The sequence below is a fragment of the Capronia epimyces genome (genome assembly GCF_000585565.1).
Source record: "Capronia epimyces CBS 606.96 chromosome Unknown aczIQ-supercont1.4, whole genome shotgun sequence".
NCBI classification, from domain to species: Eukaryota; Fungi; Ascomycota; class Eurotiomycetes; order Chaetothyriales; family Herpotrichiellaceae; genus Capronia; species Capronia epimyces.
Window position 1 is genome coordinate 125,520 of NW_006912907.1, and position 27,998 is coordinate 153,517.

A 27,998-nucleotide genomic window follows, 5' to 3' on the forward strand; every position below is an offset into this window, starting at 1 on the left:
CCATGATTGTCCCTTGCCCCTCCCTACTTGTAGGACCCGAACCATGCAGCGTTCTGGTGTGGCTCCATTACAAGTTCCGAGTGCGTTCATGACACACCAGGGAGCCTGAGGACCAACTCGATTATAAAGCAAGATACATGGACAGGGCACACGGCCAGTAGATACCTGGCTGAATATACTAATTACAAGGTCAGGTAGTTTGAGGCTCAGATAACTTGATTCCACAAGACAGCCCCTATATTGGAGGCAAGGCTTCTCGACATACCGGACAGACGAGTCTCAAATTCATCCAGCTTTCAAGGCACTCTGCATGGAAAATATGCCGGCAAGGAGTGACCATATAATTGCCCTGTTCAAGCCATGGCGCCCCGCCAGCTCTTCCCACCACTCCCGTGCGCATTCCATCTGCCTTTGACAGGACTGGCACGTCAATCTCATTCATGCAGATAGCACAGTCAAAAATCTTGCGGGTCTTGTCGTCTTTGCCCTTCGCTTCCGAAGCAGAGGCCAGAAGCCCAATAGACATGCCATTTGCCTCAACATCGTCTTCGCGGAGGACAGGGTGGTAGTCGTAAGCTGGCGGACACCAGGAATCACGGACGAGAAGACGAGGTCCAAGGAAGCGTTGAGTTACCAGGACAAGAACCTGAAGCCACAGCCAGCCTAGCAGAGCCAAGCCGGTGCTTGGACTGGTGTCGATAGAAAGGATGTTGTTGTCTGCAACATACCAGTACAGAACGGGTACGGCCCTAAGAATGCTCGATCCACAAACGTACTCCCAGGTCAGCGCTTTACGGCAGTTTCGGATGGTATTGCGATAGATCTGCGGCCACCAGAATGAGAAATAGCAAAAGACAAGCAGGTTTGCGTAAGCCGAGCGTAAGGGTCGTGGCCAGGACATTGCCCACAAAGAGAAGAACATGAGCATGACGAGTGAGAAATAGAAGCGGCTGTAGATCGCCGCAAACGAAGCGCGCGCGCTTGGTATCTCAGTCAAAGCTGGTGTATCCTGGTCCGAAGGAATAATGATTGGTGTGGCGCCGTCAGGTCGTGGCGCAGTGGCAGGAAGCGGTAACCCGTCCGTTTCCCCTGCGCTGATGGCTGGAGGTACTGCAGGTGGCGCACCTACGGCAGGAGCTGTAGTTGTGGCGGCCCTCCTCTGTCTTTCATGCTCGGCACGCGCTGGATCGCCAACCTGGACCGTCCAGATGTCGAAGATGAATTTAACTTCGAGGAAGGCGACATGAATGCAAGTCAGGAACGTAGCTGCAGCGACCATCAGGAACGCGGTCTCATCGATCATGAGCAGCGCAATAAGAGCAAATAACAGCAGTCCGTCGCCGAGAGCGGCAATGACGATGCCCTGGTATGCAATGCGACTTCGAGTGGAGGGAGTTGCAGCCTTCTCCATCTGGCGCTTCAACAAAGCGATTTGGAGCCCAATGGCCATGATGAACGAGAACAGCAACCGTTGGGCAAGCGTCCAATACGCTTCGATCTTGGGGCCAAACACAGCCCCAGACTCCATCATATAGCCGCAATCTGGCGAGAAGATGGTGGCAGAAAAGCCCAGTGGCGGCGGCTGACCGATGGGGGCACCTTCGGGCTGCTCTAACTCCTGCTCAACCTGATGAAGGAAGCGGTTCGTTTCTGAAGGGCCCAACCCTTCAAGTCTATAAGGGAGCGGTTGCAGCCAAACAATCAGCTCGCACTGGGGCGCAAAGGATAACCCGTCGGGCTGATCCTCGAAGTTCTTGTCCCATATCTTGTGCACGGTCTCGTTCATGACAGCCTTGGAAGCATTGAAGCTTACGGCGTCAAGCATAAAATGAGGCAAGGCCAGTAAGGCGTTGAATTTGGAGCTGGCCGTGGACATGATAATTTGCCCAGATGGAAGATGAACCCCCTGCACTCTGGCCTGCCAACCATTTCCTGGAGATGATTCAGTCCATATCGAGAGATCAGCCTTGATGTCGGAGGCGTCGTGAGTTTTTCGGTCGCGAGAATCGAAGATAGACAGACTAAGCTCGCCTTCTTTGTCGGTGATATTCCTATCGTAACGGGATGACAGATAGTCTTTCGTGGGCTCCAATGCGGACAAATTAAGCGATGGAGCAGGGACTGTGATATCCTTGCGAAAGACCTTTCCTCGAATCTCGCCCGTGACTCGGTCATAGATGGGCAGGTCATGTTTCAGGTCAATTCCCTTCCAGGCGCCTTCATACTGCTTTCGGCTCAATGCCTGCGCAGTAGCGAGGGATTCCCACTGGTACCCGTCATCGTGGCGGAAGCCCGTGAGATTCAGCCAGCTATTCGATTTGGGATTGAATTGGCCATAAGTGGAATTGAGCAAGGTCGCAAGTTCCGCCTGTCGCTGTTCTTCAATGCGATCCGTGTCAATCTGGAGATGCTGTCGCGCGGGTTGATCGGGAGTCAGGAAGATGAAAAGTAGCAAGACGACCAAGAAAACGACGCGTGGACCTTCCATCCACCAGGTTGCAGCTTCGTGCGACTCATCGCAGAGCCAGCAGGCGAGGGATGATAGAACGAAGAGACGGCGGTTGATTGATTATGTGAGAGAGAGTATGTGAAAGAGAGAGGGAGAGAGAAGGAGCTACTGAGATGAAGACGACGATGAGGATGAGGATGATATCGTGGAGGTCGCCGGCCTGGTCGCTCCAATCGGGCAATTATTGACCACCTTGACTTTCGAGGGGCTCCAGGCTCAGGCTCAGGCTCGCCGTTCTGTTCCTCCCTGTCTCGCACTGCAACACATCGCTATGAAGTCTGTCTTCTGCCTGCTTTTCCGAGCCTGGACAGAGCACGGACAGTAGCTCTACATTCCAGTCAACCGTGGGCTGTTGAGGCCTGAGGCTCCTCTCCTTGTCACCATGGCGGACTCCATGCCCATTCCGCTGCCTCCTCGAACTCCTACACCTCCCCCAGACGAACCGACATCTCTTCAGAGCCTGCCCATCCTCGAGCCAGATACTCCCCTTGACTCCAATTCCCTGTCACCCCTTCACATCGAACAGCGCGAGCAGATGGCATCGTCGTACTTCTCCCCAACCACCCCCGACCGACCAGGTCCCAATGCGAACGGCGCAGGGCCCTTCAACTTCCAGCCAGCAACGTTAGCAAAGTCGCCTGTGATAAAATCTGTTTGTGCATCCTGTTTTGCCTTGACCCTGGATTGGGCTTCCCCCCGGCTCAGTTTCTGCGATGAAATCTCACTAACCAACAAATCTCCCTTTTCAGAACATCGGCCAGAGACGCGGCCACAAATACAAGCACAGCAGTGTTTCGCACCAGATCTTCCTCGAACCTCCTCCTCGGGCGCCGCTGGCCCTCCCGAATTCGCTCCCGATTCCTACATTCGCCGAGTGCAGGGCAAGCATGACTAAAGACCAGAACATTCGTTTCTACTGGAGTATTTGCCATATGGCCGTTGCAGGTTACGCGGCATGGAATGCCCACGGGTCGGCCGCCATGGAAGCACTGTCGCATCTGATATTCTACGACTCTCTTGGGGCGCTATTATGCGTTTTCGTCGAAGTTCTCTCAAACTTTGAGGTCTGGGGACGGTCAAGTCTGAGACACCCTTTTGGCTTGCAACGTATGGAGGTTGTCGCTGGTTTTGCTCTCTCTGTGTTGTTGATCTTCTTCGGGTTCGATCTGATCTCCCACAATGCGAAGCACGCCCTGGAAGGCATTGGACATGAACCACACCATCCGCACAGTCACGAGCGCGTGTCCCCAGGCACAGTTGACCTGACAGTCATACTTGCTTTGGTTTCTACATTGATCTCAGCCGTCGGCCTGCAGAATCATGCGAGGATCGGCAAGGCCATGCGATTTGCGGCCATGGAGAACCTACCCTCTCTCCTGAGCAATCCGTCGCATTTTCTGACGCTATCTTGTTCGGCCACGATACTCCTGCTTCCGCTCCTGTCGTTACACACCTACGAGTGGGTGGATAAGGTCCTCTCCATGAGCATTGCATTGAGTATGCTCTTCCTAGGGGTGCATCTGGGACGCAATGTGGGCGCCATGCTTCTCATGTCTCTGCCCTCAAAGTCGGAGAGTGTTGCGCAAGTCGTCAAAGCCATCGAAGCTGAACCCTCGGTGCGCAGTGTGGATCAGGCCAAGTTCTGGCAAGCTCATTATGGCATGGGCATGGCGAACTTGCGACTTCGCGTCGTCGGCCCGGAGGAGCAGTTGGTGAAGCTTAGAGAGAGGATCGCCAGCATGATCCGTAACCATTTGAGCGGTGGATACGGGCAAGGGAGCACCGGACAGAAATGGGAGGTCAGTATACAATTCAAGGTGGAGATAGAGAGCGCCTTCTCAGCGAGCCACAACCATCTGGTCTCTGGACCAGGCTGGACGACGAGCTGAAAGCAGAGATCTGCTTCTTGTACTATAGTTTATGATTCATGACCATACATGTCTAGAGCTTCTCGCATTCTATGTCTTGCGTACCCTGCATCCCTTGTAAACAGCAATTCAGGATCACTACAATGATATCTAGTCTTCATGATGGCACCATTGACAAATGTCTTCCATACACGACCTTGAGCGACTTGAGGCAGCACAGGACGATACTGCCCTCCACAGCGAGTCCAATCTGGCCTGCTGGCATGCTGTTTCGGGCAGCACACTCACCGCGGAAGCCGACGAGGTTCCCTGTTGGCAAGCTTGCGTATTGAAGCCCATGATGAGGATGAAAAGAGGCTCACGAGGCTCATGAGGTGCGGCAGACCATCTGGGCCCCCGCTTCGTTGATCCTCGCCCTCCTGGGCCCGGCTAGACGCCGGGCAGGCTGTCAGCGTGGACAATGTTCAAGAGATCTTGACCGTCATTGTCGCTTGTCTGAGGATAGCTCCCTCCATTGGAGAAATCTCGGCGGCACCGACTTCCTGGATCTTCTCCCTGAGCGTCTTCAACAAGGCTTCTGCTTCTTCTGTGGAGGCTTTCCGCTGACGCCTCTTGGAAGCGAGGAGCAGTTCCACCTTCTTGCCCTTTCGCAGAAAATCCTCCATCTGCCTCAACTTGAGTTGTAAATCATTGCTGCTGATGGCCCAGTTGAGTTCGATCTGTTTGGGCCGCTTCTCCTTCTGCGCATGCTGGACACGTCGTTGTGCGGTCTCCTTCTCTTTGATCTGTTTGATCAAATTGGCCCGCTCCACCACTTGTACAATAGCGAACTCATGCTCTCCAGACTTGCTGAGCTGCAGAACATGGCTGGTCGTCCGGTCGATAGATTTCAGGACTTGGCGCAGGTCGATGGGCGACGAGATTTTGCCGTCGGCGGTTTTGACTCGAACCTGGCGGGTATCGATCATCTCGTCAAGATTGAATTGTGCAAGCTTATCATCGATGGTCACGATCTGCAGCTTTCCCGCAGCTCGTCGGTGGTCGACGGCAGACCATGACGGCGAGGTGCCGAACGCTCTAGAGGGCGGCAGGCATACATGAGGCCTTCCAGCAGACGCTGTAGCCCGCAGAAGCGGCCTGACCGAGACGGACACCCGCTGCATCCACTGTTGACCTGTAGAGAGAGGATATCACCAACCAAAGGTGAAGGAAGGAAGGGTAGTTTAGAAGGTGACGGACAAGATAATTTCTGTAGCATTTCCCCATGCCCTTATTAGACAGATATACTACTGTACTTGCATTACTGCGGCGAGAACTGTAGCCACCGTGCCACTGGCGTGTAGTATGTACCCACCGATTCGTTCGCTTCCCCCTGTACAGGGGTTATTAGGGGACCTAAGGACCCTAAACCCTTAGACCAGCTCGAACGCGAGATTCCGCCCGCGCATCCGTCCTGATCCCCAAAATAATCTTTATCGCTTCGTGTCCTGTCCTCAAGTCTTGAGCCCCTTTGCCCATTGTTCTATCCCACCTCCCACGCACGATTTTGTTCTGAGGCTTTGTCGCCACGACCTTCGTTTTCTGTGTGTTTTGTCCATGTCCACCTCCCACAACTCGTCTGGCCGAGCTGGAATCTGGTCGTACGTTTCTTTCGGCTCCCCTCCACGGCGTCGGTCCGTCTCCAGTGGCTTGCCACTGAGACACGCTGGCAACAGTGATTCCAACAACGCCCCTTGGGACCCTTTTGAAAAGTCGGAGCGCCAAACAGGAGGAAACGGCACGAGCCAGCCTTACACCCTGGAGTCCATAAGCACCGCCTGGATGACTCAAAGTCGGCAGGCACGGTTCTTCAAGACCGGGGGAGTCTTGACCCTGATCGTTCTGCTGTACTGGTTCTTCTCAGGAGGAAGCAGCCCTTCCAACAGCAATAACATATACACTTCTAGCAATTCTCCGACGACGAGATGTACGAAACCTCACGACCTTTCCAAGCCCCTTGTCCAGTATGCTATCATGATCGATGCGGGAAGCACGGGGAGCAGAATCCATGTGTACAAGTTCAACAACTGCGGGCCGACGCCCGAACTAGAAAATGAAGAGTTCAAGATGACGGAGCCAAGGCCCGAGGGTTCAGGGCTGAGTTCCTACAAGACAGATGCGGAGGGCGCGGCCAAGAGTCTGGATCCTCTCCTGGCAGTGGCCGTGGCCACTGTTCCAGATGATTACAAGTCCTGTACCCCGGTGGCGGTCAAAGCCACAGCCGGCTTGCGACTTTTGGGAGAAGAGATGAGTGCGAAGATCCTCGAAGCCGTCCGTACGCGACTGGAGACACAATATCCCTTCCCCGTGGTCTCCAAGGAGAAAGGAGGGGTTGAGATAATGAAAGGGGAGGATGAAGGCGTGTTCGCCTGGATCACCACCAACTATCTGCTGGGTAAAATCGGCGGGCCCGACGAGACACCAACAGCGGCCATATTGGATCTCGGCGGCGGCTCTACGCAGATTGTCTTCCAGCCGACGTTTAAGAATAGTCCGCACGGGGGCATGCCCGAGAAGATGGCTGAGGGTGACCACAAATACAACCTCAAGTTTGGTGGGCGGGAGTTCGAACTGTACCAACATTCCCATCTCGGGTACGGGCTCATGTCGGCGCGGAATGCTCTACATGCCTCGGTTCTGGGCCATATGCACAAGCAGAACCCAGATTCGAAAGCCTGGCTGTCGAAAGAGATCCCCAACAGCTGTATCATCCCGGGCATGCAGAAGAGAATCAACGTCACCATGCCTAATGATCACGAGCTGGCAGGGCAACACAGTGTGCTCATGTATGGGCCGCCCGACGGACTCCCAGCCCAGTGTCGGGCGCTGGCGGAGGGGATTCTCTACAAGGAGAAAGAATGCAACCTGCATCCGTGCTCGTTCAACGGCGTCCACCAACCATCTCTCTCGAAGACCTTCTCCCGCGAAGATGTGTATATCTTCTCCTACTTCTACGACCGGACCCATGACCTAGGCATGCCGGAGTCGTTCACGTTGCGAGAAATGCTCGACCTGACGGACAAGGTGTGCGGCGGAGAGAAACACTGGAACGCCTTTGCAGGTGTCGAAGGAGCGCTGGCGGATCTGCGCGACCGGCCCGAGTGGTGCCTCGACCTGAACTTCATGTCGGCGCTACTGCATACCGGGTACGAGATGCCGATTGACCGAGAGGTCAAGATCGCCAAGAAGATCAAGGGCAACGAGCTGGGCTGGTGTCTGGGTGCCAGCCTGCCGTTGCTCGAGAAGGAAAGTGGATGGGAATGCCGGATCAAGGAGGTCACACGATGAGATGGGCATTAGATGAGCATGAGATGACTTCAGCTGGTACCCCCGTATGCCTTTTCGGCCTGTACATAATTCCTCTTTTCTTGTCCCTTCTCCCTCGCGAATCGACATATCCGTGAGGGCCCACGGAAACACCGGGAGTGTCTGGATTCACGGCTGGGTGAGGACAATGATGTCCTCAATGGGAGTGGGAGTCCCTTGCTGGGACAGCATGTAGAGTACCAGTACCGTACATTGACGCTGGTCCAGGTACCTACTGGGTACCTAGGTAGGTATGCATATTACTTGAACGGACGGGGGCGGCTGGGCTGGACTGGGTATCGGGTCGGCAGAATAGATTTACCTTACCTTGAAAAGATTCGAGTTCGTTATGGTTAAGTTGAGTCAGGCTTGGGTCTTAGGCCTTAGGCCCTTCCATCACTGTCTTTTGTTCTCCTCTACCTATCACGTCCTTTGTTCTCCTCTAGTTGCAACTAACTAACTGGTAGAATGGCCGTCTACACTGTGTATCCGTAACTAATTGGTAGAATGGCCGTCGACGCTGTATATCCGTATATGGCATCTGTATATTAAAGATATCTAAATAGCGCCTCACTCCTAGATCTAATCTCTATATAGAGTCTTGTTTCTCTCACCACCAGCTCTCCCTTCTCCCCCAAACGCCTCCGCTAAGGACAAATGAGCGGCAGGAACAGGAACGAATTGGATCGATATGGACCCTTCTATCGCGACGCGCTGAAGTCCTCTCGACTCCGGCCACATGGAGCTCATTAGGGCGCATGTCAGATTCCATCGCGGTCTAGGTATGCATGCCTCCCCCTCCGCGTGGTGCGTAAAGAAATTTGAAATTCGGTGCCGACTCGGCTCAGCCACGGCTGGGGTTCAAAAGCTGCCTTTGCCCAATAGTTCGTCTCCGACCTCTTTCAGCAGCGGTTCGGTCTTGACGTCGTCGCCGAGTCCGTGGCCAGTCTTTTTTATTTGTTTCAACGTCTCCCGCAGGTCCATGGCCTGGCACAGATCCCAGAGCATGTTCTCCGGCGGGGCGGCGTACAGCAGCATGCCAAGTGCAAGGAGGAGAGCGTGCAGTGTTTCTTTGGCATTGACGGCGCCCTTGACATTCCCATTTCCTGTTCCGGTTGTCGAGTCTGTGCCGTTGACAGACACAAGCGACGTGATGGACTCCAGCAGGGCGGCGGAGAGATCGTCACTGGGGGCGGCATCCTCGTCAGCGGCCGTGGTGGATGTGGTGGTTTGGGCATGGACGCGCTGGTTATGGATGTATGCAGCAAGATTGTAGACGAGTGCAGCGGCCATGAGACGCGCATTCACATGGGGTGAAAGCAGACATTGCGATGCGAGCGACTCGACTGCCTCTTTCAAGTTCACCGAGCTTGCCGCAGCGTTTTGTCCACGGAATACTTGTTCCTGAAACACGTTCGACCCAAACATGTTACAGGTGAGCTGCAACGAGACGGACTGGATGTTGTACGGCGCAGAGGAGAAGTCGCCGCCGCTCCGCGTTGCAGACAAGAGGGTCGAGAGAGTCGTGCGCTCATGCTCTGTCACGAGGAAACTCGACACTCGCGGATCCGCAGCTGCAACGCGGACAAGGTCTATCACTACGAAATGTTTCTCGGACGGGAGCGAGGGAAATGCCGAGGCGAGATGGGCACTGAACGCGTGGAGATCCGGCAGGGGTGCTTCGGTCATGCCCTTGGCATCGCGGGCTCTGATGTAGGCCACGAGGTCTTGCACAGACTGCGCCTGGGAGATCTCCGGCCCGATTTTGGCGAGGAGTTTGTCCAGGGGGGGTGTGCGGGTGTACATAATAGGGGTGTTGATGATGCGCTGGAAAGTGGGCAGTTTCAGTGTCGCGTGCTGGTGCTGAGGCGGTCTAGTCATCTGCAGCAGCAAGCGAACATTGCCTCTGAGTTGTGCCGGGTTGGCGCCAGACCACTCATCCTGCTTTTGGCCCTTGAGAAAGGTGATGAAGGTCGGAGTGGCGCGGACTTGGTATTTCTGTGCCACGGCGTGCGCCGACGGGGAGGCGGAGATGTCGATTTTGATCAGCTTCGCGCCGCTTTCAACGCCCGCTTCGGCAGCAAGTTCGTCGTAGGTGGGATACACGATCTTGCATGGCGGGCAGGTGGCCGAGGTGAAGAAGACAACGGCGCAGGATTGTCGGGCCCCTTCGAGCAGGCTATCGAGCTCGGTCAGCGACGAGATGTTGTAGACGTGGCCCGGAGATTGTGCTGGGGGCTGCGCATTGATGATGGCCGTGGGAGCGACTCTATGGATGGCTGTGGCGTTGGGTGTGGACGAGGCAGGAGTTCCGTTTGCGACGGCGTTAGGAGTCGGTTTGGCAGCTGTAGGATTCCTCGAGGCGTTCTGGCCAGCGGCAGCATCGGGAGCCTGGGTCATCTTTCTCATGGACTGGTCGAGTTGGCCACGCAGCATCTGTCCGATAGGGGTGTTGAGAAATGTCTCGGGTAAGCTCCGGATCTCATCGGGGATACTCTTGCCCACAAGAAACATGGCCAGGTCCTGCGAGAAGTTGTTGCAGTTATGCAGGAACAGGTCGTACGACTCCGGGGTGTAGATGTCTTCCAGAGATTCAATGTACTCTTCGATGACATCGAGGGGGAGGTCTGTCTTTCCCAGATTCACCACCGACATGGGCCGGCCATGGTGGGTTGAGCCGGGGACTTTTCTGTGGATGCCCTGGCCGAAGAAATACTCGACATTGTTGAGGACGATGGCTGTGTGATAGATGGCATCGATCTGGACGCCGGTCAGAGCACGAGAATACTGTCTGGCCAGGCCCTGGGTCACGTCAGGTTAGTAAGGGACAGCACTGCGGTGCGAGGGAACTGTGAGGAACAGGAACAGGAACGCACCTGTGACAGGTCGTAAACATAGAGTTGGACGTCCATGGTCAGTCGCAGAGGTTAGTGATGGGCAGGGCCATACATCGCAGCTAGGAGGAATACCGGTAGAGTGATGGTATCAATAAATGCATGTTGGTGGTGGGTGGTGGTGGTGTTGATGTTCGGGTTCTCGATCAGGCGGCAAACGTACGTCAGCCACATTGGATTAAATATATTCGTATCTGTACCTGTCTACAACATTCTCTGTGGCGTCACCAACTCGCGATCCGAAACATCCTCCCACCAACCTCAGTCTTCACTACCTGGTATTGCTACTGCCGTTCCTCGTGATCCGTCTTTACCTCCAGTGTCTTCTCCGAAGTTGAATGGAACTATAGCGAGAAGTTTGCGTTGCCCTGTCCAATGTCGTCGTTATCCGGCCATGGTTGGTGTTGTCGGGTATTTCCTTTGACGGCCATCCACTGACCTCTCTCAGCCGCCACGTAAAGCGCCTTCCCGAGGCAAATCTGCAGCCTCTTCTTCCCGAGCAGGCCCTTCAACCCCAAAGGCGCGACGTTCGAAACTCGCCAAGGAGAATGATCTGACGGCAGAGGAAGAGGCCGAGATCAAAGAGGCCTGGAACCTCTTCCGGCTTGATGATGTGGAAGACTACGAGGATGAGAAAGAAGGCGTCATTCGGACGACCGACGTACGGAATGTTCTAAAGTGAGTCCAGATCATCAAACACGCAGGACCTCCCCATTCTCATGAGCTCTGCTCGCCTCCCCATGTCTCGTGCTGCGGCTATACGCAAGACCCCAGCGTTGACCGCAACTTTCTCTCTCCCCTTAGAGCGCAAGGACTCGCGCCGAGCAGTCAGTCGGAGATGCGAGAATTCATCGAGACGCTAGACCCAGACTCGTCTGGCCATGTGACGTATCCTCACTTCCTCGCTCTGTGCGCCATCCAGCTCAAGGCCAAAACGGACGAGACCAAAGCCGAAGAAGTCGAGACTGCGTTCCAGCTGTTCCATCCCGGTCAGGCGGCTGGTGCGGGCCACGAGCAGGTGATTCGGCTGCACGATCTCCGGGCGGTGGCCAAGATCTTGAAGGAGGAGGTGAGCGACGATGTCTTGAAGGCGATGATTCTGGAGGCCAACGGTGGAACCGGGGTCGGCCAAGGAGTGAACATGGAAGACTTTCGAGCCATCATGACTCGGGCGGGCGTCTTCCGGTAGGGCAAGTGTGAACTATGGGAGTTTGCCGGTGCCGTCGACAGCACTACCACGGCGTTTACGATACAGATTACATCTTGGGCGGTAGAGAGGAGAGCCAAGGCAACGGCAACGGCAATGGCAACAGGAACAACACCTGTGTCAACAGCATATAGGTAGGTATGTACGAGTATGCGACATCCAATATGCGACATGCGATGATCCAGATAAGGGTTTTTATATTTTTGTATTCTTTTGTCTCCACATAAATCAACCCACAGCCCAAACATGTGAATGTGAAGCTGCAGCAGTAGAGATGGGTGGAAAGCCTCGCGACCAAGCCCTGAAGGCCTGGCCGTCAGTCGAGGCTGGATACTAATCTAGCTTCCCTGTCCACACTGGCTCGCTTTGGGTGTGAGATGAAACGGCCAGCTCTAGCATAGATAGAAGCGATAACGATGACAAGACAAGGACAAAGACAAAAATAAACATAATCAAACGGTGTAGGTTTTTTTTTTTTTTTTTTGGCTGGAGGCGTGACATGATTTCAATTTCCAGCTGCCAGCTGACAGCACGCCCGCACCCGCGCCTGCGCCTGACAATCAGCGCGAGGAGGGTTGTGCAGAAATCGACAGTGAAGTTGGCATCAAAGCATCACTGGCGTCACTGGCGTCACTGGCGTCACTGACAGAAGTAAATCATGATGGAAGTGAGAATGTGCACACTGGCTGGCATTGCATGGCATGGCAAAAGAACAGAAACGAGATTGCTGGACGAAAAAAGCCGGTGAGTTATTTGTGTTGACGCAATAGGTGTATTCTGCACGCCAAGAAGCACTGATTTCCACATTGAGACAAGTTTGTAATTGTATCAGCATGATTGGCTCCAGCGTGGCCGGGATTGCCAAAGTACTCTAAATGGTGTCTATTGTATACTTCTTCCCCTTCTCCTGCCTCGAATCTATACAGTACTCGGTACTCTATATCCGTACTCACCTCACAACTTGGACCGTTGGGGCTTTCGTGCCCATGGGTGGTCCTGCCCATGGTAGATATATCTATCCAGCGCGCTCGTGGTGACCAGACCTGGGTGCGCCTGGTCCAGACTCGTAATGCCCACCAGCTGCATGGCACTGTCGAGCTCCGCCTCAAGGACTGCCATTCATTAGTATCAGTATACACCCCATGAGAGTGAGGGCCGTTTAGAACATACTTTTGATGGCATGCTTGACACCCGCCTCTCCATATGTCAATGAGTAAAGAATGGGCCTCCCAACACAGACAGCGCTGGCGCCCAGACAGATGGCCTTCAAGATATCTGAGCCTCGTCGGATGCCTCCGTCGATGAATACCTGCATGTGGTCCAAGATCTCCGGACAATTGGCTTGGATGTCGAGAAGAACCAGGATCGATGGCGGGGCGGTATCGAGGGCTCTTCCGCCATGGTTGGAGATGTAGATGCCAGCACAGCCGTACTCATAGGCTAGTCGAGCGTCGGCGGCGGTCTGGATTCCTTTGACAAAGACCGGCACACCGGTCCGCTTCTGGATATATTTGATATCGTCCCAGTTCAGCGTCGGATCGACAGCCGAAACTGTGGCTTTCTCCGACATGGGGATGTTGGCCAGCTTCTTCTTGGATTGCCGCTCTTGCGCCTCATACTTTGCATACGTCTCACGCTTGGACATGACGGGGAGATCGACGGTGACGAGGATCGCCTGAGGTTTCAACGCACAGACCTCATCCAGCAGTTTCTCCATCTCAGCGCGGTCGCTGTGGACATAGAGCTGGAAGAAGAACGGATGGCCTTCCGGCAGTGCGGCGACAATGTCTTGCAGCGGGTAGGACGACATGGTCGGGATGATGATGGGGTTGCCACAGGCCGAGAATGCCCTCGCCAACGCGAGCTCTCCGTCGGCATGGGCGAGCATTGCTGACGAGGTCGGCGAGTTGAGGATCGGCGACGACCACCTTCGCCCGTATATCGTGGTGGTGGTGTTTGCTTTGCCCACTCCGGTCAGCACCCGGGGCCGGAACCAGATGCGACGGTACCACTCTGCATTCGCGGCGTTGGTCAGGCCGTCCTCGGTGGCCCCTGCGATGTAGGCCCACGACTTGGGCCGGAGACGCTTGGGGGCGATCTGCTCGAACTCGTAGATGCTGATGATCGAGTCGAGGGCGGGTCTCAAATGGCTGCCGCTCTCCTGCTCTGCGGCCTCAACGCTGGTGCTGGTGCTGGGGTCTTTGTTGCTGTCACTGTCGCTGTTTACTCCGGTGGTCTCGATCACGCCGACCTTCTTCTCCGGGCCCAGAAACTTCTCGGCCAGCTGGGGGCTGTGGATTTGATTATAGATTTGGCTTCCATCCCGGCCGAAGAACTCTTCAATGGCCTCTCGGCCGCCTGGGTGCCTTGCCGCAAACCCGCTGATGTCCCAGACCACACCGTTCAAGACAATCCAGGCATCGTTGTCCGTGCTGTGTCTGCCGACTTCTTCAGCCGAGATCTGCCGCGCGCCCATCCTCAGTTCCACGTTGTCGACTGCGAGAAGGAGAGAAGCTGCGGGGACATCACGCTACATCTACATATGTAGATATAGGTATCTGCTGGAATGCTCGTGTCGTATCGCGGATATCGCCGCCTGATCTCCCTCTCCAGCCCTGCTCATTTTGCGGGACATCATGTACACTGGCAGGAAGCAACAAGTATATTATACCTGCCAATCCCGCAGACGGGGAGGGAAGGTGCAACGAGTCAACGTGCAACTGAACCTGCAACACTGGGCTCACCTACTACTACTGACGCTCTTGCTAGGTCAAGGTCAAGGTCTAGGTCTAGGTCTCTGATGGTGCTGAAGAACTTGCGATGTACGGACAATGAGTACGGAGTACTGAGTACTGAGTGCTCGGTGGAAATGGGCAATCGTCCAGCCACAGGCCATGGCCATGGACACACATGGACAACGCGGCAAGGTTGCGGCCCAAGATATGCTGGCTTACCCTGCGTCTGACTGGGTCGGGCCGGGTTACAGCCTCCGCCTCCGCCTCAGCCTGATGCAAGCACCCATGTTGCACTGCCCCGCTACCGACTCGGACCCTACAGGACTCAGCCTTCGCTGCCTGCTGGACATAAGTACCAGGTAGTTCGAAGTCTCTGAGTCCACCACAATCTTCGCACGGCAAAACGGTGTCGCGGCGGGAACCTAGGCTCATCGACATGCGGCTGCTCAACGCTCACACCGGCCAGCTAGTGGAATTCCACCCAGGCAACATTCCGTCTTATGCAATCCTCTCGCACACGTGGGGCGTGGGCGAGATCACCTTCGCAGACATTCATCAGCACAATGTGAAGAAACGTGCTGCTTACATCAAGATCAAGTACGCGTGCGAAACGGCCATCCGAAAAGACCTCGACTACGTGTGGGTCGACACCTGCTGCATCGACAAAAGCAGCAGCGCCGAACTTTCCGAGGCTATCAACTCCATGTTTCGCTGGTATAGAGACGCCAAAGTCTGCTTCGCTTACCTGGAGGACGTCGACACCCTGGGCCGCTTAGGCCCCCGAGCCTTGGAGAAGAGCCGATGGTTCACTCGAGGCTGGACCTTGCAGGAACTTCTGGCACCTGACAATATATTGTTCTTTGGCAAGTCTTTCGCCTTTCTTGGCACGAAAGACGACCTGTCTGAGCGTGTCGCCGCAATCACCCGAATTCCAAAGGCTGTCATTCAAGGCAAGAAGCAGTACAGCGAATACAGCGTGGCGGCACGAATGTCCTGGGCCTCACGACGGTCCACCACCAGACCTGAGGACATGGCCTATAGTCTGCTAGGGATCTTTGGCATCAACATGCCTCTTTTATATGGCGAGGGTGCTGGTGCATTCGTCAGGCTCCAGGAGGAAATTGCGAAGGTCACCGAAGACCACACAATATTGGCATGGCACTTTCGTCAGACCGGTTATAGGGCCTTGCCTGATACTTTTGCGGCCAGCCCCGCGGATTTCCACGATGTTCAGTCTTTTGTCCCGGTGCGTCTCAGAGCCGATGGGGATCCATTCACGGTCACAGCACGTGGACTGCGTATCCAGTTACCCTTTATTCGCAGAGACTCTGCCTACATTGGAATCTTGTCATGCGTGGATGAGAGGAACCCAATGGAATTGGTCGGGCTTGCTCTGGAATATGGCGAAAATTTGGACTCTCACATTATAAATAAAGGAGTCAGGCTCAATCGAAAAGAGATCCAAAACGATGTCATTTCGGTGAGGACTGTCTACATCAGGAAGAGTAGGACGCTTGGTTGGACAGCTTCGGTAACATATGATTCAGGGTGGACGTGTTTCATTCGAGACACGTTGGGAACCCAGACCGCGTTCCAACTTCCCGACCAAATGTACCGTGAAGGGTGGAAGAAAGAGTACGGCGTTTGGTTCCAACCTCTTGGGTGGGGCCAATCTTTTCGACTGCTTTACCATCACCCCGTACACGGGAAGGTCGAAATCTGTCTCAGCATTTACTATCTGCTAGAGGACCGAATGCCGACACCGCATGTTCCTATAAAGTTACCAGCTGACCCAAGACCCACATTTGCTCCAGAGTTTCCTGGCAATCGTGTTTACATCGAGAATGCGCAGCTGCCAATTGGCCTGAAGCTTGAGCTCAAGTTCATAGCCGACACTTTGGACCGAGATAAATGGTGGCTTGAAGTCAAGAGAGACGAGTCGACTCTCTTTGAAGAAAAGGTGCAGCGGGAGATCGAAGTAGGAGCGGCTTGACCGTCAATTGGGGAGGGAGGGAGGACTAGGCTCGGGTATTGGCCAACTCAGTATCAACGGGTGTTGTCTTGCTCTATTATATCTTTGGTCATGGTTGCCTATTTATCTATATATTCCATGCTTTACAATACCTCGTATCTGGCAGACCAAAGTCCAAGGTGCCAACTGATATCATCGATTCGTGTCCGACACCATATGTCCGTCATTAATCCAATCGCTATACGGTCGCAGCCCGGATCGGGGTCCATCAAATAATATCCATCGAGTCCATCTTCCAGATCTCGATGTGCTTGACATCGTCGGCGCGGATACGCTTGATTTTCCGTCGGCGCACAACCTCTTTGTGCCACCCATCGCCGAGGGTGGTACTGGTGTTCTCCGATCCTGGCCCTACATCGTTGGGTGGCCAAGCCCCGTTTTGCATCGGGACCTGGACAGGCATGCTTACCACCTCCTCGACGACACCGCCCACCTCCCAGACGGCATCTCCCACTCCAATGTAGCGCAGCTTGGGGAAGTCGTTGACCGAGGTCCCCAGGTTCTGTTCCAATACCTCGGTGGCCTGTTGCTCCGGTAGGCAGTGGGATAATTCCGAGACGGCGTTGTACTTCGGAAGCTGCGCCGGGGCTTGGCCGTCACGATCACGATCGCGCTCGTCGCCTTCGAGATCGAGAATCGGGCTCAAGATCCGCATCGCCCAAAGCTTGGATAGAAACGGGACAAGGATGCGAAGCACGTCCAGGTCCACACACTGGATCGCCGCGCTTAATTGTGTGAGGTTAGGGCACGAGCGGATGAGTCGGGCCGTTACCTGGGTCGGAAGAAGCCATCGAGCCGGCAGAATCAAATGCTTCAGCGTCGGGCCACACACGTCGCAGATGCTGTCGAGGTACAAGTCGCGGAGGCTGGTGTTTGGTGTAGGTGTAGGTCTTGCTGAGCGGTTGCCGCTCGTGGTTGTCGAGGGAGCCCGAGGAGACACTTCTGCCGACTCGGCTTTGTAGCGTGCGTTGATAAGATATAAGCGTTCGAGGCCGGCGGATTTGCCCAGGTCCAATGCATGGCGCTTGTGTAGCTGGTCCAGACGGAGTGTCTTGGGCCGCTTCGGCCTGGATCTTTCATCCACAGACACCATCCAGGCTCGGTCGATAAAGTGTGTCGCAGGACGGCCGTTCACGGCGTCTTCATCCAGCCCGAAAGTGTTCAAGGCGGTAAAGTCCTCGCACAGGCTGGAATCCAAGACCTCCACGCATTCTGCAGCATCTACGTACGGGAGGAGATTGTAGACGCCGATTTTCTTGAGGTAGAGCTTCTTCTTGGCCGCAATGTTTTTCCTGAAAAACTGGGTTAACATGACGGATGTCTCGCCTCGTTCTCTCATCCGAGGCGAGAAGTGCATGTTGAGGACCTCGAGCTTGCTGGCATGCAAGAACAGAGTCGAGAAGTCATCGGGGAAACAGAAGGGATCATAGTGTGTGATCGTCAGAGACTTGAGGTTGGGCAGAGGAGGCGCTTCCACCACAGGTTGCGGGGACCGGTTTGTAGGGAGTTTTAGCCATAGGGTTTCGAGGCTGGACAGTTTTGCAAGGCCCGCATACACGTTGGGTTGTCGTCTGGTGTCCAGATCCCACCTATACACACACGGTTTAGCTACGGACTTTGCCTTGGGGGAGTCGGGTGTCCTCACTTGAAGCTCCTGAGATGTACACACTGATCTATGGCTGCACGGATGGCTATGTTGAGAATCATCTCGCTCTCCGAAACTCGACCGGCTCTTGCATACTCGTCCAAGTCCGCCGCGCCAATCTCCCCTTCCAGAGCCAAGGAACGGACGAGACGGGACACATTCCTGGTGACTAGGGCGTTGAGGCCCATTGAAAACGGGCTGGCACCGCCAAAGCCCTCGGGGAGTTCATCTTTGTAGCGGATGCTGCTGTATGATTTCAAGGCCACATTGTTCCACAGATGTGGAAGAGTCATGTAGAAGAGGACGCGTGAGGTGCGGCATAACTGGGCAAGAGAGGCGACGTCGTCCTCCAGGTAGGATATTATGTGGGCGACGATCGTGAGGGGCACGCTGTCCACCCCAAATGCGCCTTGAATATCAGGACCATTGCTGTAGAGATGGTTGGCTTGAAAGGTCATCCTGCGGCGGCATGGGTAAGACGACGACGGTTGAAGCGGGCATTTAGACTGTTCAGGGACGGAACATGTTGGTAGTTTAGTCGGTTGGGAGCCTGGTGTGTCAACAGCAAGGGTACCACAGCCGGCGCACGACGACAACGAAATGGGCGGTGTTCAAATCAGTCGTCCACATGTTGATGGCCCGGTGTGCCACGCATAAAATATACCAGGCACCTAGGCAGACGTGGACAGCGCGGTGACAACGTCTGCGTATCACCGTCCCCATGGTCCACAGTATAGACTAACTACGGTGAGACGCCTTGCACTCGAACCACAGGCTCTCTGTTTCTGTTGATATTTTGGGGTATCATGGGTCCTATCGTGACTGTCATGCATGATGCGATTACAGGGGTTCTGTCGCAGTTGTTCCACCTGGAACAGATGGTCAACCGGTCCAAGCAGATCATGTGCCACCGGTATCTCTTCCGTCTTCTGAGACGTCCGAATCCTGCTCCACCTGCCCAAGCTGATTGTCCCCCGTCGAATTCCCCGCCACCACCACAGCTGGTGAAGGCTGAAGAGCTGATATGTTCGCTTCTGCGTCTGCCCCCGCGGCCATATTTGGAATAGTATTGGTCTCTGGATCGGCTATTCGATGAGGGCTCAATGGCCGTGGAGTGGTCCTGTTCTCACGCAGCGGGTCATGGTCCTGAACGAGTTCTCCAGTATCTTCCTCTGTGGAGTGCTCTGCGATCGGAGCGATATTCGAGGATGGCTTGTAAGCAGTCGGTCGTGGTGTAATAGAGTGAGCAATATCTCCTGCCTGGCTCGAGCTTGTTCCCGTTGCCGACGTCGTGAAGCATTCTGCAGCTGTCGTGCCATCATGACTTCCGGAAGCAGTACGAGACACGAGCGCCGTTGGCGGTGTGGCTACACTGTCGGGATGTTGAACGTTTCCGTCACCATGCTGGCGAGAATGGCTGGTCGCGGAATTAAGCAGACTGTCCGGAGACCAAGTCCGGCCTTGTATTGGAGCTGGTATGTTAACCACTGAAGCAGGGCCATCAGGCCCTCCTTGACCATCACCAGTTCCTTGACTTGCAGAGGACGTATTCCTGCTGTCCGTCGGGATTGCCGCGTCGATGGTCGGACCATCACACAAGTCATCCGGCGACCAAGTCCGCTCGTCACCCTTCGGGGCGGGAATCACAGTTACCGGCAAAGAGACTGCCGGAAGACTCCCTCGGTGAGCAAACCGCTCCTTTTGTGCGGAAGCAAATGCCCCAAGTCGACCACGCAAGTTCAGACTGCGATCAATTGGTGAACGTCTGATGCCACTGGCGATCTGTGCATCGGCTACTTCTGCTGGAGGTTCAGCCCTTCGGCGCTTGAATGGGCTGGTCACAGAATGCCACCTTTGTCGGTTGAAAGTCTCGCTTGGTGCCAAGATCACAGGTTCCAAGACCATCTCTTTGTCGGCGGTGGAGGGTAAGGAATCCAAGGCTGAATGCTCGGATGACGCGTCCACTGCGGCGTCAATGGCTGCATCGCTTGCCGGCCGAGAATGCATGTTCTGTAGGAAGTTCGGCGATGGGCTTGTGGGATTGTGGTAACGAATTGCATAAACTGTACTTCCGGTGCTCCCGGTGCCGGTCCTGCTGGGAGGCGGCATGCGCTCTTCCTGGATAACAAGCTGATTATGCGGTGCCGAACGTTGTCCGGTCGGGTTCAGCGCGTCCGCCCCAGTGTTGATACCATCTGGAGGCGCCGTTTTGCGCCGTTTCCGTAGTGGAAGCCGGACACGGAGCCGATTGTACCTCGAAAGCATGCCGTCGCCTATGGTCTTGCGAAGCCCACCCTCTTGACCGGTGCTCCGACCATGGCCATGCCAACTTGCATCGTCCGAGGAAGTCATATTAAGCATCTCATCGCCGTCGAATACTTCCCTCCCAAGAATTCCATCTTTTCTCTCGTCCCTCTCCAGGGACTCTATCCGTTCTACCCATTCCCAAACGACAACGCTGGCCGCGGCTGCACCGACCCATCGGATATACTCACCCCAGCCCGCCAGGTCGGGTTGAGATATGTCCAGCACAAAAAACACCACTGGAATGACAACAGATATCAGAGACAGTAACGCAACCAGACAGATGTTCTTCATCTTCGGATGCCAGAATGCGAAACGCCGTTTGGAAAGACAATAATAGACCACACACGAGGCGTAGATTAGGGAGATGGCCAGTTCAAACAAGTAGTTCAGGGCGGGTATGGCATCTGAGAAACTTCGTGGACGTGTTCTCGCGTTGTCACTGACAAAGGAATCCAAGATGCTGAAGATTGTGTCGGAAGAAACCATTGCAAACCCGAGCCATTTGATGGTGACCTTCTCCTTGTGTCTAGGGAACAAGCGAATGAGCGTTTGTACCTGCGCGAGCCATAGAAATGTGTCCGATATGACCCGGATAATGCGAATTTCGAGGCTCCTCACGACGTTGTCGACCAGCTGATTGGAGTCCATGTAACCTTCATTGTACTGATTTTCTGCGACCGAAAATGTATCCGCGGTGGCTATCGTCAGAGAAACGGCCACGGTGACTGTTGCAATCTTTTGTAGCAGTGGCCTGCGCCCAACACCCACTATGGAAGACGATCCATATGTGCCTGTGATGACACCGCGACGCCCCAGTAACCTCGCTCCGCCACCCGGCCCTCCCACGAAAAAAGTCCTGGGAGTAATGAAAATCAGGATGACCAAGACGTAGCTGATTACGGTCGCGGTAGCAAGGGCAAATATCTGCGGCGATATCGACGCATAGAAGGGATCCTGGAAGCCGATGACTGAGGAGTTACCGGTGGTGTCGGGGCTAATGATGGGATCTGGGTTTTCGCATGGAAGCATAAAGGTGACCTTGGCCTGTAGGGTACTGGTCTGATCATTGTCAAAGACAAAAATTCCTATTTCAGGTCAGTTTGAGTCTTTTGTCGCATGCAAGGCACCTAATAGGTACTCACCCCCGCTGGGTAGAATCAGAGGCGTACACCACGCACTGGAGGCCGTCTGACTCACGGCTGGAGTGCTCAGGTGACCCCATAGTTGGCGAGCGGTGACTTGAACACCGTGGGACATGCCTGGACTACCGTTTCGAGGGACTGGAGAAGGGATCTGAGTGCCGCATAGTTGAGGCGCCGGTACCGCAGGAAGGCGAGGGGTGTCGTGGTCCGAATATCATGCGACCATGTCTTGCAGGGCTATTCTCAGTATGAGGTCGGTATGTCGCAGCCAGAAAACTCTGAGACAAAGTCCAGAGACGACCAAGTAGAACTACAGTGTAACAGAAATGGGGCCAGGACGAGTTGCAGGTACGTACTCGAACGAGAAGAGATGGCAGACTATCCCGTGCGGTCCGGCGGGGCCTGACTCCCGCCTTTGGTCAATCATTATGGTGCCTGGCATCGTCGGCCTGCACAGCTCAATTGTCAAGCAATATACATGTAATTAACATGAATGCCACGCGGTTCACAGTCCTTAGGCAGGTACTCCGTACAGCGGCTCAGATTCTACCACAACTAGAATATAGATTTCATACAGGCTGATTGCAGCTGCAGTGCCTGGCTATGCTAGAACTCGGTATGAACAGCTGGAAAGCTCCCCGCCTCGCCCCGCAAGCTGTCTTGCATCAAACCTGAAAGCGCAAGAAGAGTATGTGGTGGCCGCTGGCCCATCTCGCCGTCGTCAGTCGTCAGTAGATCGTGCAGTCGTAAAAGGAGCTTTCCAAGATACCCTGTCCCAGACCTTCGTTTCGTGAATGCAGTCAAGCCTAAGGTATAATCACTCTTCCACTATAGACCAGGATGTCCGGTCTCGCCTCACAAGTTGTTGAATCCGAATGTTTGATCGCCGTTCCACTGCATCTGGCTGTAGTCTTGGTTCGTAATCACTTCCAGCATGTCTCGAGTTCCCACGGTTGGACCAATTCCGCCCAAGCCTTGGTCAACCGTGTTTTCGTCATTGTGCCAGAGATTGTCCAAGGGAAGTGCGAACCAATCCATCGAAAAGTTAGCCATGGTAGGGTCGAGGCTCGAGTCATCTAGTGCTGGATCTAGTTCGTGACCGCTGCCATTGCAGTCAGGCGGTGGCACAAATGTCTGAGAGGCCAGTTCTGCCATAGGTCTAGCTTGAATTCCTGCTAGAGGATCATTCAAGTAGAGCTCAGGACTCTGCCGTATCACGTCCATGGCCTGTACATGGTGATGGTGATCACTGGAAGTGTCATGAGCATAGGCATGCCCGTTGGGAGATTGCGGGCGTGAATGTTCGCGGCTGGGACCGGCAGATCCAGTCCCCGGCTGCTGGACGCGAATCAACGTCTGCTTCACGTTTCGCACAATGTGTCCCACCAGTCGTGAGGTCGAGGAACAGAGGTGGACGTCATCAACGTAATCTTTGGACATTGCAACAATGATCTTTTCTAACTGCCGGAGGCATTTTCGGACCAAGGCTTCATGGGTCCCTAAGCTAAAGCGCTGCAGCAGGCTAGGTTAGCGGCGGACAACGGAGCCCTCAACATGCTGGTATAACGTACCTTCAGGGTGAACATCATTCCTGATAGGCTCCGAAGGTAGACGCGAACGGGGGCGTTTCTTAGGTAGCCTTTAGCAGCAATACCGTCCACCACAATGCTGAGGATGTTGAGAGCAGCGTCTGTGACTTCATCAATATAGGGCTTGTTGTCCTCCGCAATCTTTAGCAATGTTGCTTTTCGAATGTTGGACCCGCCTTCAACCCACGATTCCACCACCTTTTGGAAGCCCAGGGAGTTGATGTAGAGCCGGGTGTATTCGTATTCCAGGAGCAGGATATCCTGCATGACCGGATGGATATGAGCCTTGGACTGGTTGAAGACATTCTTCCAGTGCTGCAGCAAGGGAGCCAACGTGTTGATGGAACTTTTGTATATGCCGCTTGATGCTAGGTCTCTGGTGAATTGAGGAGAAGAGAAGATTTCACGATTCGCTCTGTTGAGAATTCTTGCGATGTGGACCCAGCAGGCTTGCATGATATCGACGGGATGGTCAGCTTGTCCCGGGCGTTGCCTCCGACTTGTTTGGTCCCAGATTGTGTCAGTTTCCCACTCTTCCACGTTGAGCGACGACTGGATACCCATCCTTCCACTGGTTTGAGCGACATAGACAAGGACTAGATTTTTGATGCGCCTCTTGCGTGCACATTCAGAACCAGGCCCGTGATCGTGGAGGCAATTGATGTGGTTGGTGTCAAACACACCGAGCTCAAATGCAAGGCTTTGGGCGAGACCAAGAAGCATCCACGACATCCGATCAGACCTCCAAACCGGTTCTAGCCAGCTTGCGTATGGCACGTTGTCGTAATCCCGAGTCCGTCTCGGCTCTTCTTCTTGTGCAGACGGGATGACATTCGACTCCAGGGATGTGCCAAAGCTTTGGTCAAGGAGACCAGTTTCATCATCATTAGATGGGAAATGGAGAGCCTGTGGTTGCCAGTCCGTGAGTATGAGAAGAGCCTCAATCGTTCCAAAAGTGCGCAAACTCCCACTCCAGGTAATCTGCCCAGTCTTGGACTCCCTGATCTTCGCAGGACTGCCGCCTCCGCCGAAACCTCCACCGAATTGCTCCAGCCCCCATAAGAGCCGCTCCACCTGCCGGCGCAAACTGTTCCAAAGCTTGGCTTGAATATGATGTGATCGAGTAATCGCAGCATGGCCAGAAAGAGGCATATGACGGGAAGCAATCGCGAGAACTGCAAGGGCGAGGATCGGCTCGTTGACCAGCAGATCACGGTGTTTGGAGGACGATCTGTAGTCAGGCAAGACCACCGGTGTCAAGGTCGCGAGATGTGTATAAAAGTACTCTACATATTGCATCGCTTCCCAGGCAGTGAACCATCCATTGCGAACGAAACGCACTTCGGACCAGAGTTTGAGACCAGCTTGCTGCTCCTCTTGCTCTTCTAGGCTGAAGCCCGCTTCATCTGGAGCTCCAGGACCACTGCGACCGAGAGTAAAGTTTTTCCTCTTCGGCCCAGCGCGATCGGAGAAGGGGCTGTCGTTTTGCTGTGAAGCGTGGTTGTCGGAGAAGGCGGCATCGACGAGAATACCTAAGGCATCTTGGGTATTGGCCACGGGCGCGTGTAATTTGGCCGCAGCAATCTGACTATGCAGATGTATGTCGGAGAGATCTTTCTTCGTAGCCGGGGAATTGCCATACGTGGAGGTGGTGCGTGCTCGAAGTGAGTCGTCGCGAGGATGAGAGAACAAGGTAGGTTTTGCGGTGAGAGGCGACCAAGCCTCGCGAGCGAGGCCGCCTGTACGGGGTAAGGGTGAGGATGACTGCTCGGTTCTCTGAGTAAGGCCGTAAGTCGGCAAGCCACTACCTAGGACAGAAGTATTTGGGCCATCTGAGGCATCGTCGACAGAAATGTCTCTTGCGGTTCCATCCAACCTCTTTTGCTTCTTTCGGGTTGGCGCGAACTCGCATCTCAGCCGCTCGCGCAAGCAACGCTTACAAGGAGGATCGGTAGGGGCATCGACACCTAAAAGAGATACAGTCAATGTTAAGTCCGCAAACTGAGGCTGTGTATCCTACTGCCAAGATCGCATTTGACTTTCCGCTCACGACAGCGTTGACAGGCCTGATAGCCACGACGATGAGGACGACCATCGCGGGCCAGAGCGCCTGTCGGATCTGAGGACTCCGGCGACAGGGACTCGTTCTTATAGTCCGCTGAGCCAGTCGGACCAGAGCCAGACAACTGACTAGTCGAATTGTAACCCATCCTGGGCACAGTGTTGGTTGGTAGGCACCGTTGTGAGGACAGGCGTGACTGATGTTGATAGAAGTCCGAGGTCCGAAATAACCGGCAGAAAGAGGAATGTCGAGTGAGAGAGCGCCAAGTCCAGCGAAGCCTAGGTACGGAGTACATGTATCCGTACTCCGTAGACTTGCCGATGTAGCACTACACCCCGGTGGCTGTGCGACCCCAATAATGGCACGTTCTAGCTGGTGGGAGAGCGGCGCCGAGTAGAATTGGCGAAAGTGTGGCTAGCCATCGGACGCGGGGTTGGCGTCGGTGTTAGTATCCGCTATGTCCATTGAGCCCAATTCGGGCATGTCAGATGACAAGGCTGTGGCCTCCACCAGAGCAACGTCCAAAACCATGCCGGTGTTCTAATACGAGATCTTGCCTTGAACATATAGGTTCTAAAGGAGATCGTGCATGGGCGGTAAAGGCCGCATAGAATACTAGATTGGTCTTTGGGGTAACTTGAGTTGGGAACCTCTAAAGTGACGTGGAGGTTACAACTACTCGATCCTTATTTTGTTTCCCTATCCCGCAGGCCGGAAAAGCCAGTCCTATATGACAGATCCTGCGCCGGTGAGGTTGACACAAATGAGTCGTTGGACTGTTTCTCCTTCGTACCACCAAATCCTCCATTCACCTTCGCATCATTGGTGTCTTGATTGGAAAGTGCTGGTATGCTTTGCAGGCTGTCGCTGCTGGTCCGTCGTGATACATCAGAACTGATGCGGCCACCTAGAAGCCCTCTGACTCCGCCAGCCTTGCGAGCGGGTAGATCTCCCGTGCCCGCTGTCAAAACGTAAAGCAGGTACTTGAGGTTGGGCAGCGTATGCCGAATATCAAGGACCCGTAGACCGGCACGACTCATAAGAAATTCAATGTCCTTGTTGAGCAAGAAGACCGCATATTCAAACTTGTACGGCACGCTCGTAGGATGGAGGGGGTATTTTCTTTGGCTGAGTCCAATGGAGACCGGGTCCGAAATGAATGATGTAGAACCGTACGGCTCAAGGGGATAGGGCAACGGTGTGGATAGATATAGCGCCAATTGATGCACTAGCTGCGCAGTAAAGCCAAGAGCTGCTGATATCTCGTCGCGATTTGTGTCGTCGTAAACGGAGTTCGGAAGATAAATGCCGCAGATGGTGAACTGCAACGTGCGACTTTTGAAGGGTTCAATGGGGAAAATGTTGAGTAACGCCTCACATATCCGCCGAATCTGGCCGCGCGCCTCTGTCTCCATATGCTGCAGCCGAGTTTCTAAGTCTTTGCACGCCTGGGACCTGTCTCCTAAGAGCTTCCTAGACTCCGACAACGTCTCACGACCGATGGCTAGTGCGTGGCGTCTCCGCTCTAAGGACTGTTCCAGCTCGTCTCTCCGGCTTTTCAGTTGTCGTAGCCGTTTCTGTTCCGCCGCTAGTGCAGCCTTCGCTTGAGGACTTTCACCGTCGAACCCAGGGTCTGCCTCATCATCGATGTTGAGCACGTTGGCTTCCGCGAGGATGGTGTTGATATCGTCTTCAATCTGAGACCTGACCTTGACGGCATCTTGTATGCAGTCATCCAAGTTTGCAAGTTGCATCAGAGCATCGAAGGAAGAGCCTAGGTTGCTGGCGCCATCACGATGATTAATGGATTGGTCGACCATGGGGTGCGGCTCGGCCGGCAAGTCGGTAAAGCTGGTATAGATGCCATCGGACAAGTGAAGCAGGATACAGTTCTGGGGTAAAGGATGGTGGAATTTCTCAAGGCTCCGACCGAGGAATTGCAATGACCGCAGATCCAGGTCAAGTTCGACAAGGAGGCAGTACTCTTCAGTGTCGGCACTTCTAGCCCACACCCGGATGGCACATTCCGCAGACCTTGATACGTGGGATCCACTGCTGTCCAGGTCGAAAAAGGCAAAGCTAGGGTTCATGGACCTCTCTATTACCTCGCTGATGTAGATAGGTTCTGAACTGCCTGGACAGTGGACAGAAATCCATGAATCTGCTAAACGGCTCACAACGATATCTTCCAACTTCGACTGCCGCGTCCGCGGACTTGCAGATGCCCAATGTAAGGTGCTGCTTCTGCGCATTCGACCTCCGCTGGGCCGATTCGAGTGTACCTCATTCTTGTCGTATGAAGTGGAAGCTTTGTGTAGGGGAATTGGGTTGAAGGGGTCGTCGAGCGCGGAGGACAAATCTGCGAAAGAGCGGGACTGGGCCAGTTGCTTGGTGTCGTTCTGCAGGGCGCGCTTTGTGGGAGAGGCGAGGCTGTAGAGTGCATCGTCGTCCGTAATCGTCTTTGCACGCCTTCTGGCACCGGGGGCAGTAATGTGGAGATTGCGCAAGGAGATGCCGTGTAGATGACGCAGTCGGCGATTCTGGTAACAGTCAACTCGGGCGCAGAGCAGTTAGCGTGGAAGCACACTGACCCACGGATATAAGAACGGGCGTTCATTGCGAGGTTTGGAGGTGAGACTGGACTCGTCTCCATGCTCGGCCAT

The 27,998-nt window shown here is 54.5% G+C and overlaps 12 protein-coding genes across 12 annotated transcripts; 4 read left to right on the forward strand and 8 right to left on the reverse strand.

The window, feature by feature from the left end:
• Positions 1–235: 235 nt before the first annotated feature.
• A1O3_04658 (uncharacterized protein) lies at positions 236–2,488 on the reverse strand (the record flags this gene model as incomplete). Its single annotated transcript, XM_007734786.1, has 1 exon — positions 236–2,488. The coding sequence occupies one exon, from the start codon at positions 2,486–2,488 to the stop codon at positions 236–238; it is 2,253 nt and encodes a 750-aa protein (XP_007732976.1).
• A 403-nt stretch (positions 2,489–2,891) lies between these two features.
• On the forward strand, positions 2,892–4,398 carry A1O3_04659 (uncharacterized protein; the record flags this gene model as incomplete). The annotated part of the gene is made up of 2 exons (XM_007734787.1): positions 2,892–3,161; positions 3,259–4,398. 2 exons carry the CDS (start codon positions 2,892–2,894, stop codon positions 4,396–4,398), a joined length of 1,410 nt encoding a protein of 469 aa, XP_007732977.1.
• Positions 4,399–4,841: 443 nt separating this feature from the next.
• A1O3_04660 (uncharacterized protein) lies at positions 4,842–5,540 on the reverse strand (the record flags this gene model as incomplete). Its single annotated transcript, XM_007734788.1, has 1 exon — positions 4,842–5,540. The coding sequence occupies one exon, from the start codon at positions 5,538–5,540 to the stop codon at positions 4,842–4,844; it is 699 nt and encodes a 232-aa protein (XP_007732978.1).
• Positions 5,541–5,973: 433 nt separating this feature from the next.
• On the forward strand, positions 5,974–7,704 carry A1O3_04661 (guanosine-diphosphatase; the record flags this gene model as incomplete). Its single annotated transcript, XM_007734789.1, has 1 exon — positions 5,974–7,704. One exon carries the CDS (start codon positions 5,974–5,976, stop codon positions 7,702–7,704), a length of 1,731 nt encoding a protein of 576 aa, XP_007732979.1.
• Positions 7,705–8,583: 879 nt separating this feature from the next.
• Positions 8,584–10,634, reverse strand: A1O3_04662 (uncharacterized protein; the record flags this gene model as incomplete). Its single annotated transcript, XM_007734790.1, has 2 exons — positions 8,584–10,524; positions 10,599–10,634. The coding sequence occupies 2 exons, from the start codon at positions 10,632–10,634 to the stop codon at positions 8,584–8,586; spliced, it is 1,977 nt and encodes a 658-aa protein (XP_007732980.1).
• A 357-nt stretch (positions 10,635–10,991) lies between these two features.
• On the forward strand, positions 10,992–11,805 carry A1O3_04663 (uncharacterized protein; the record flags this gene model as incomplete). Its single annotated transcript, XM_007734791.1, has 3 exons — positions 10,992–11,013; positions 11,078–11,294; positions 11,421–11,805. The coding sequence occupies 3 exons, from the start codon at positions 10,992–10,994 to the stop codon at positions 11,803–11,805; spliced, it is 624 nt and encodes a 207-aa protein (XP_007732981.1).
• Positions 11,806–12,777: 972 nt separating this feature from the next.
• Positions 12,778–14,299, reverse strand: A1O3_04664 (uncharacterized protein; the record flags this gene model as incomplete). The annotated part of the gene is made up of 2 exons (XM_007734792.1): positions 12,778–12,935; positions 12,994–14,299. 2 exons carry the CDS (start codon positions 14,297–14,299, stop codon positions 12,778–12,780), a joined length of 1,464 nt encoding a protein of 487 aa, XP_007732982.1.
• Positions 14,300–14,994: 695 nt separating this feature from the next.
• A1O3_04665 (uncharacterized protein) lies at positions 14,995–16,551 on the forward strand (the record flags this gene model as incomplete). The annotated part of the gene is made up of 1 exon (XM_007734793.1): positions 14,995–16,551. One exon carries the CDS (start codon positions 14,995–14,997, stop codon positions 16,549–16,551), a length of 1,557 nt encoding a protein of 518 aa, XP_007732983.1.
• Positions 16,552–16,798: 247 nt separating this feature from the next.
• Positions 16,799–18,693, reverse strand: A1O3_04666 (uncharacterized protein; the record flags this gene model as incomplete). Its single annotated transcript, XM_007734794.1, has 2 exons — positions 16,799–18,179; positions 18,236–18,693. 2 exons carry the CDS (start codon positions 18,691–18,693, stop codon positions 16,799–16,801), a joined length of 1,839 nt encoding a protein of 612 aa, XP_007732984.1.
• A 442-nt stretch (positions 18,694–19,135) lies between these two features.
• Positions 19,136–21,799, reverse strand: A1O3_04667 (uncharacterized protein; the record flags this gene model as incomplete). Its single annotated transcript, XM_007734795.1, has 2 exons — positions 19,136–21,627; positions 21,685–21,799. 2 exons carry the CDS (start codon positions 21,797–21,799, stop codon positions 19,136–19,138), a joined length of 2,607 nt encoding a protein of 868 aa, XP_007732985.1.
• A 740-nt stretch (positions 21,800–22,539) lies between these two features.
• On the reverse strand, positions 22,540–25,483 carry A1O3_04668 (uncharacterized protein; the record flags this gene model as incomplete). Its single annotated transcript, XM_007734796.1, has 3 exons — positions 22,540–23,196; positions 23,256–25,240; positions 25,294–25,483. 3 exons carry the CDS (start codon positions 25,481–25,483, stop codon positions 22,540–22,542), a joined length of 2,832 nt encoding a protein of 943 aa, XP_007732986.1.
• A 538-nt stretch (positions 25,484–26,021) lies between these two features.
• On the reverse strand, positions 26,022–27,998 carry A1O3_04669 (uncharacterized protein; the record flags this gene model as incomplete). Its single annotated transcript, XM_007734797.1, has 2 exons — positions 26,022–27,875; positions 27,927–27,998. 2 exons carry the CDS (start codon positions 27,996–27,998, stop codon positions 26,022–26,024), a joined length of 1,926 nt encoding a protein of 641 aa, XP_007732987.1.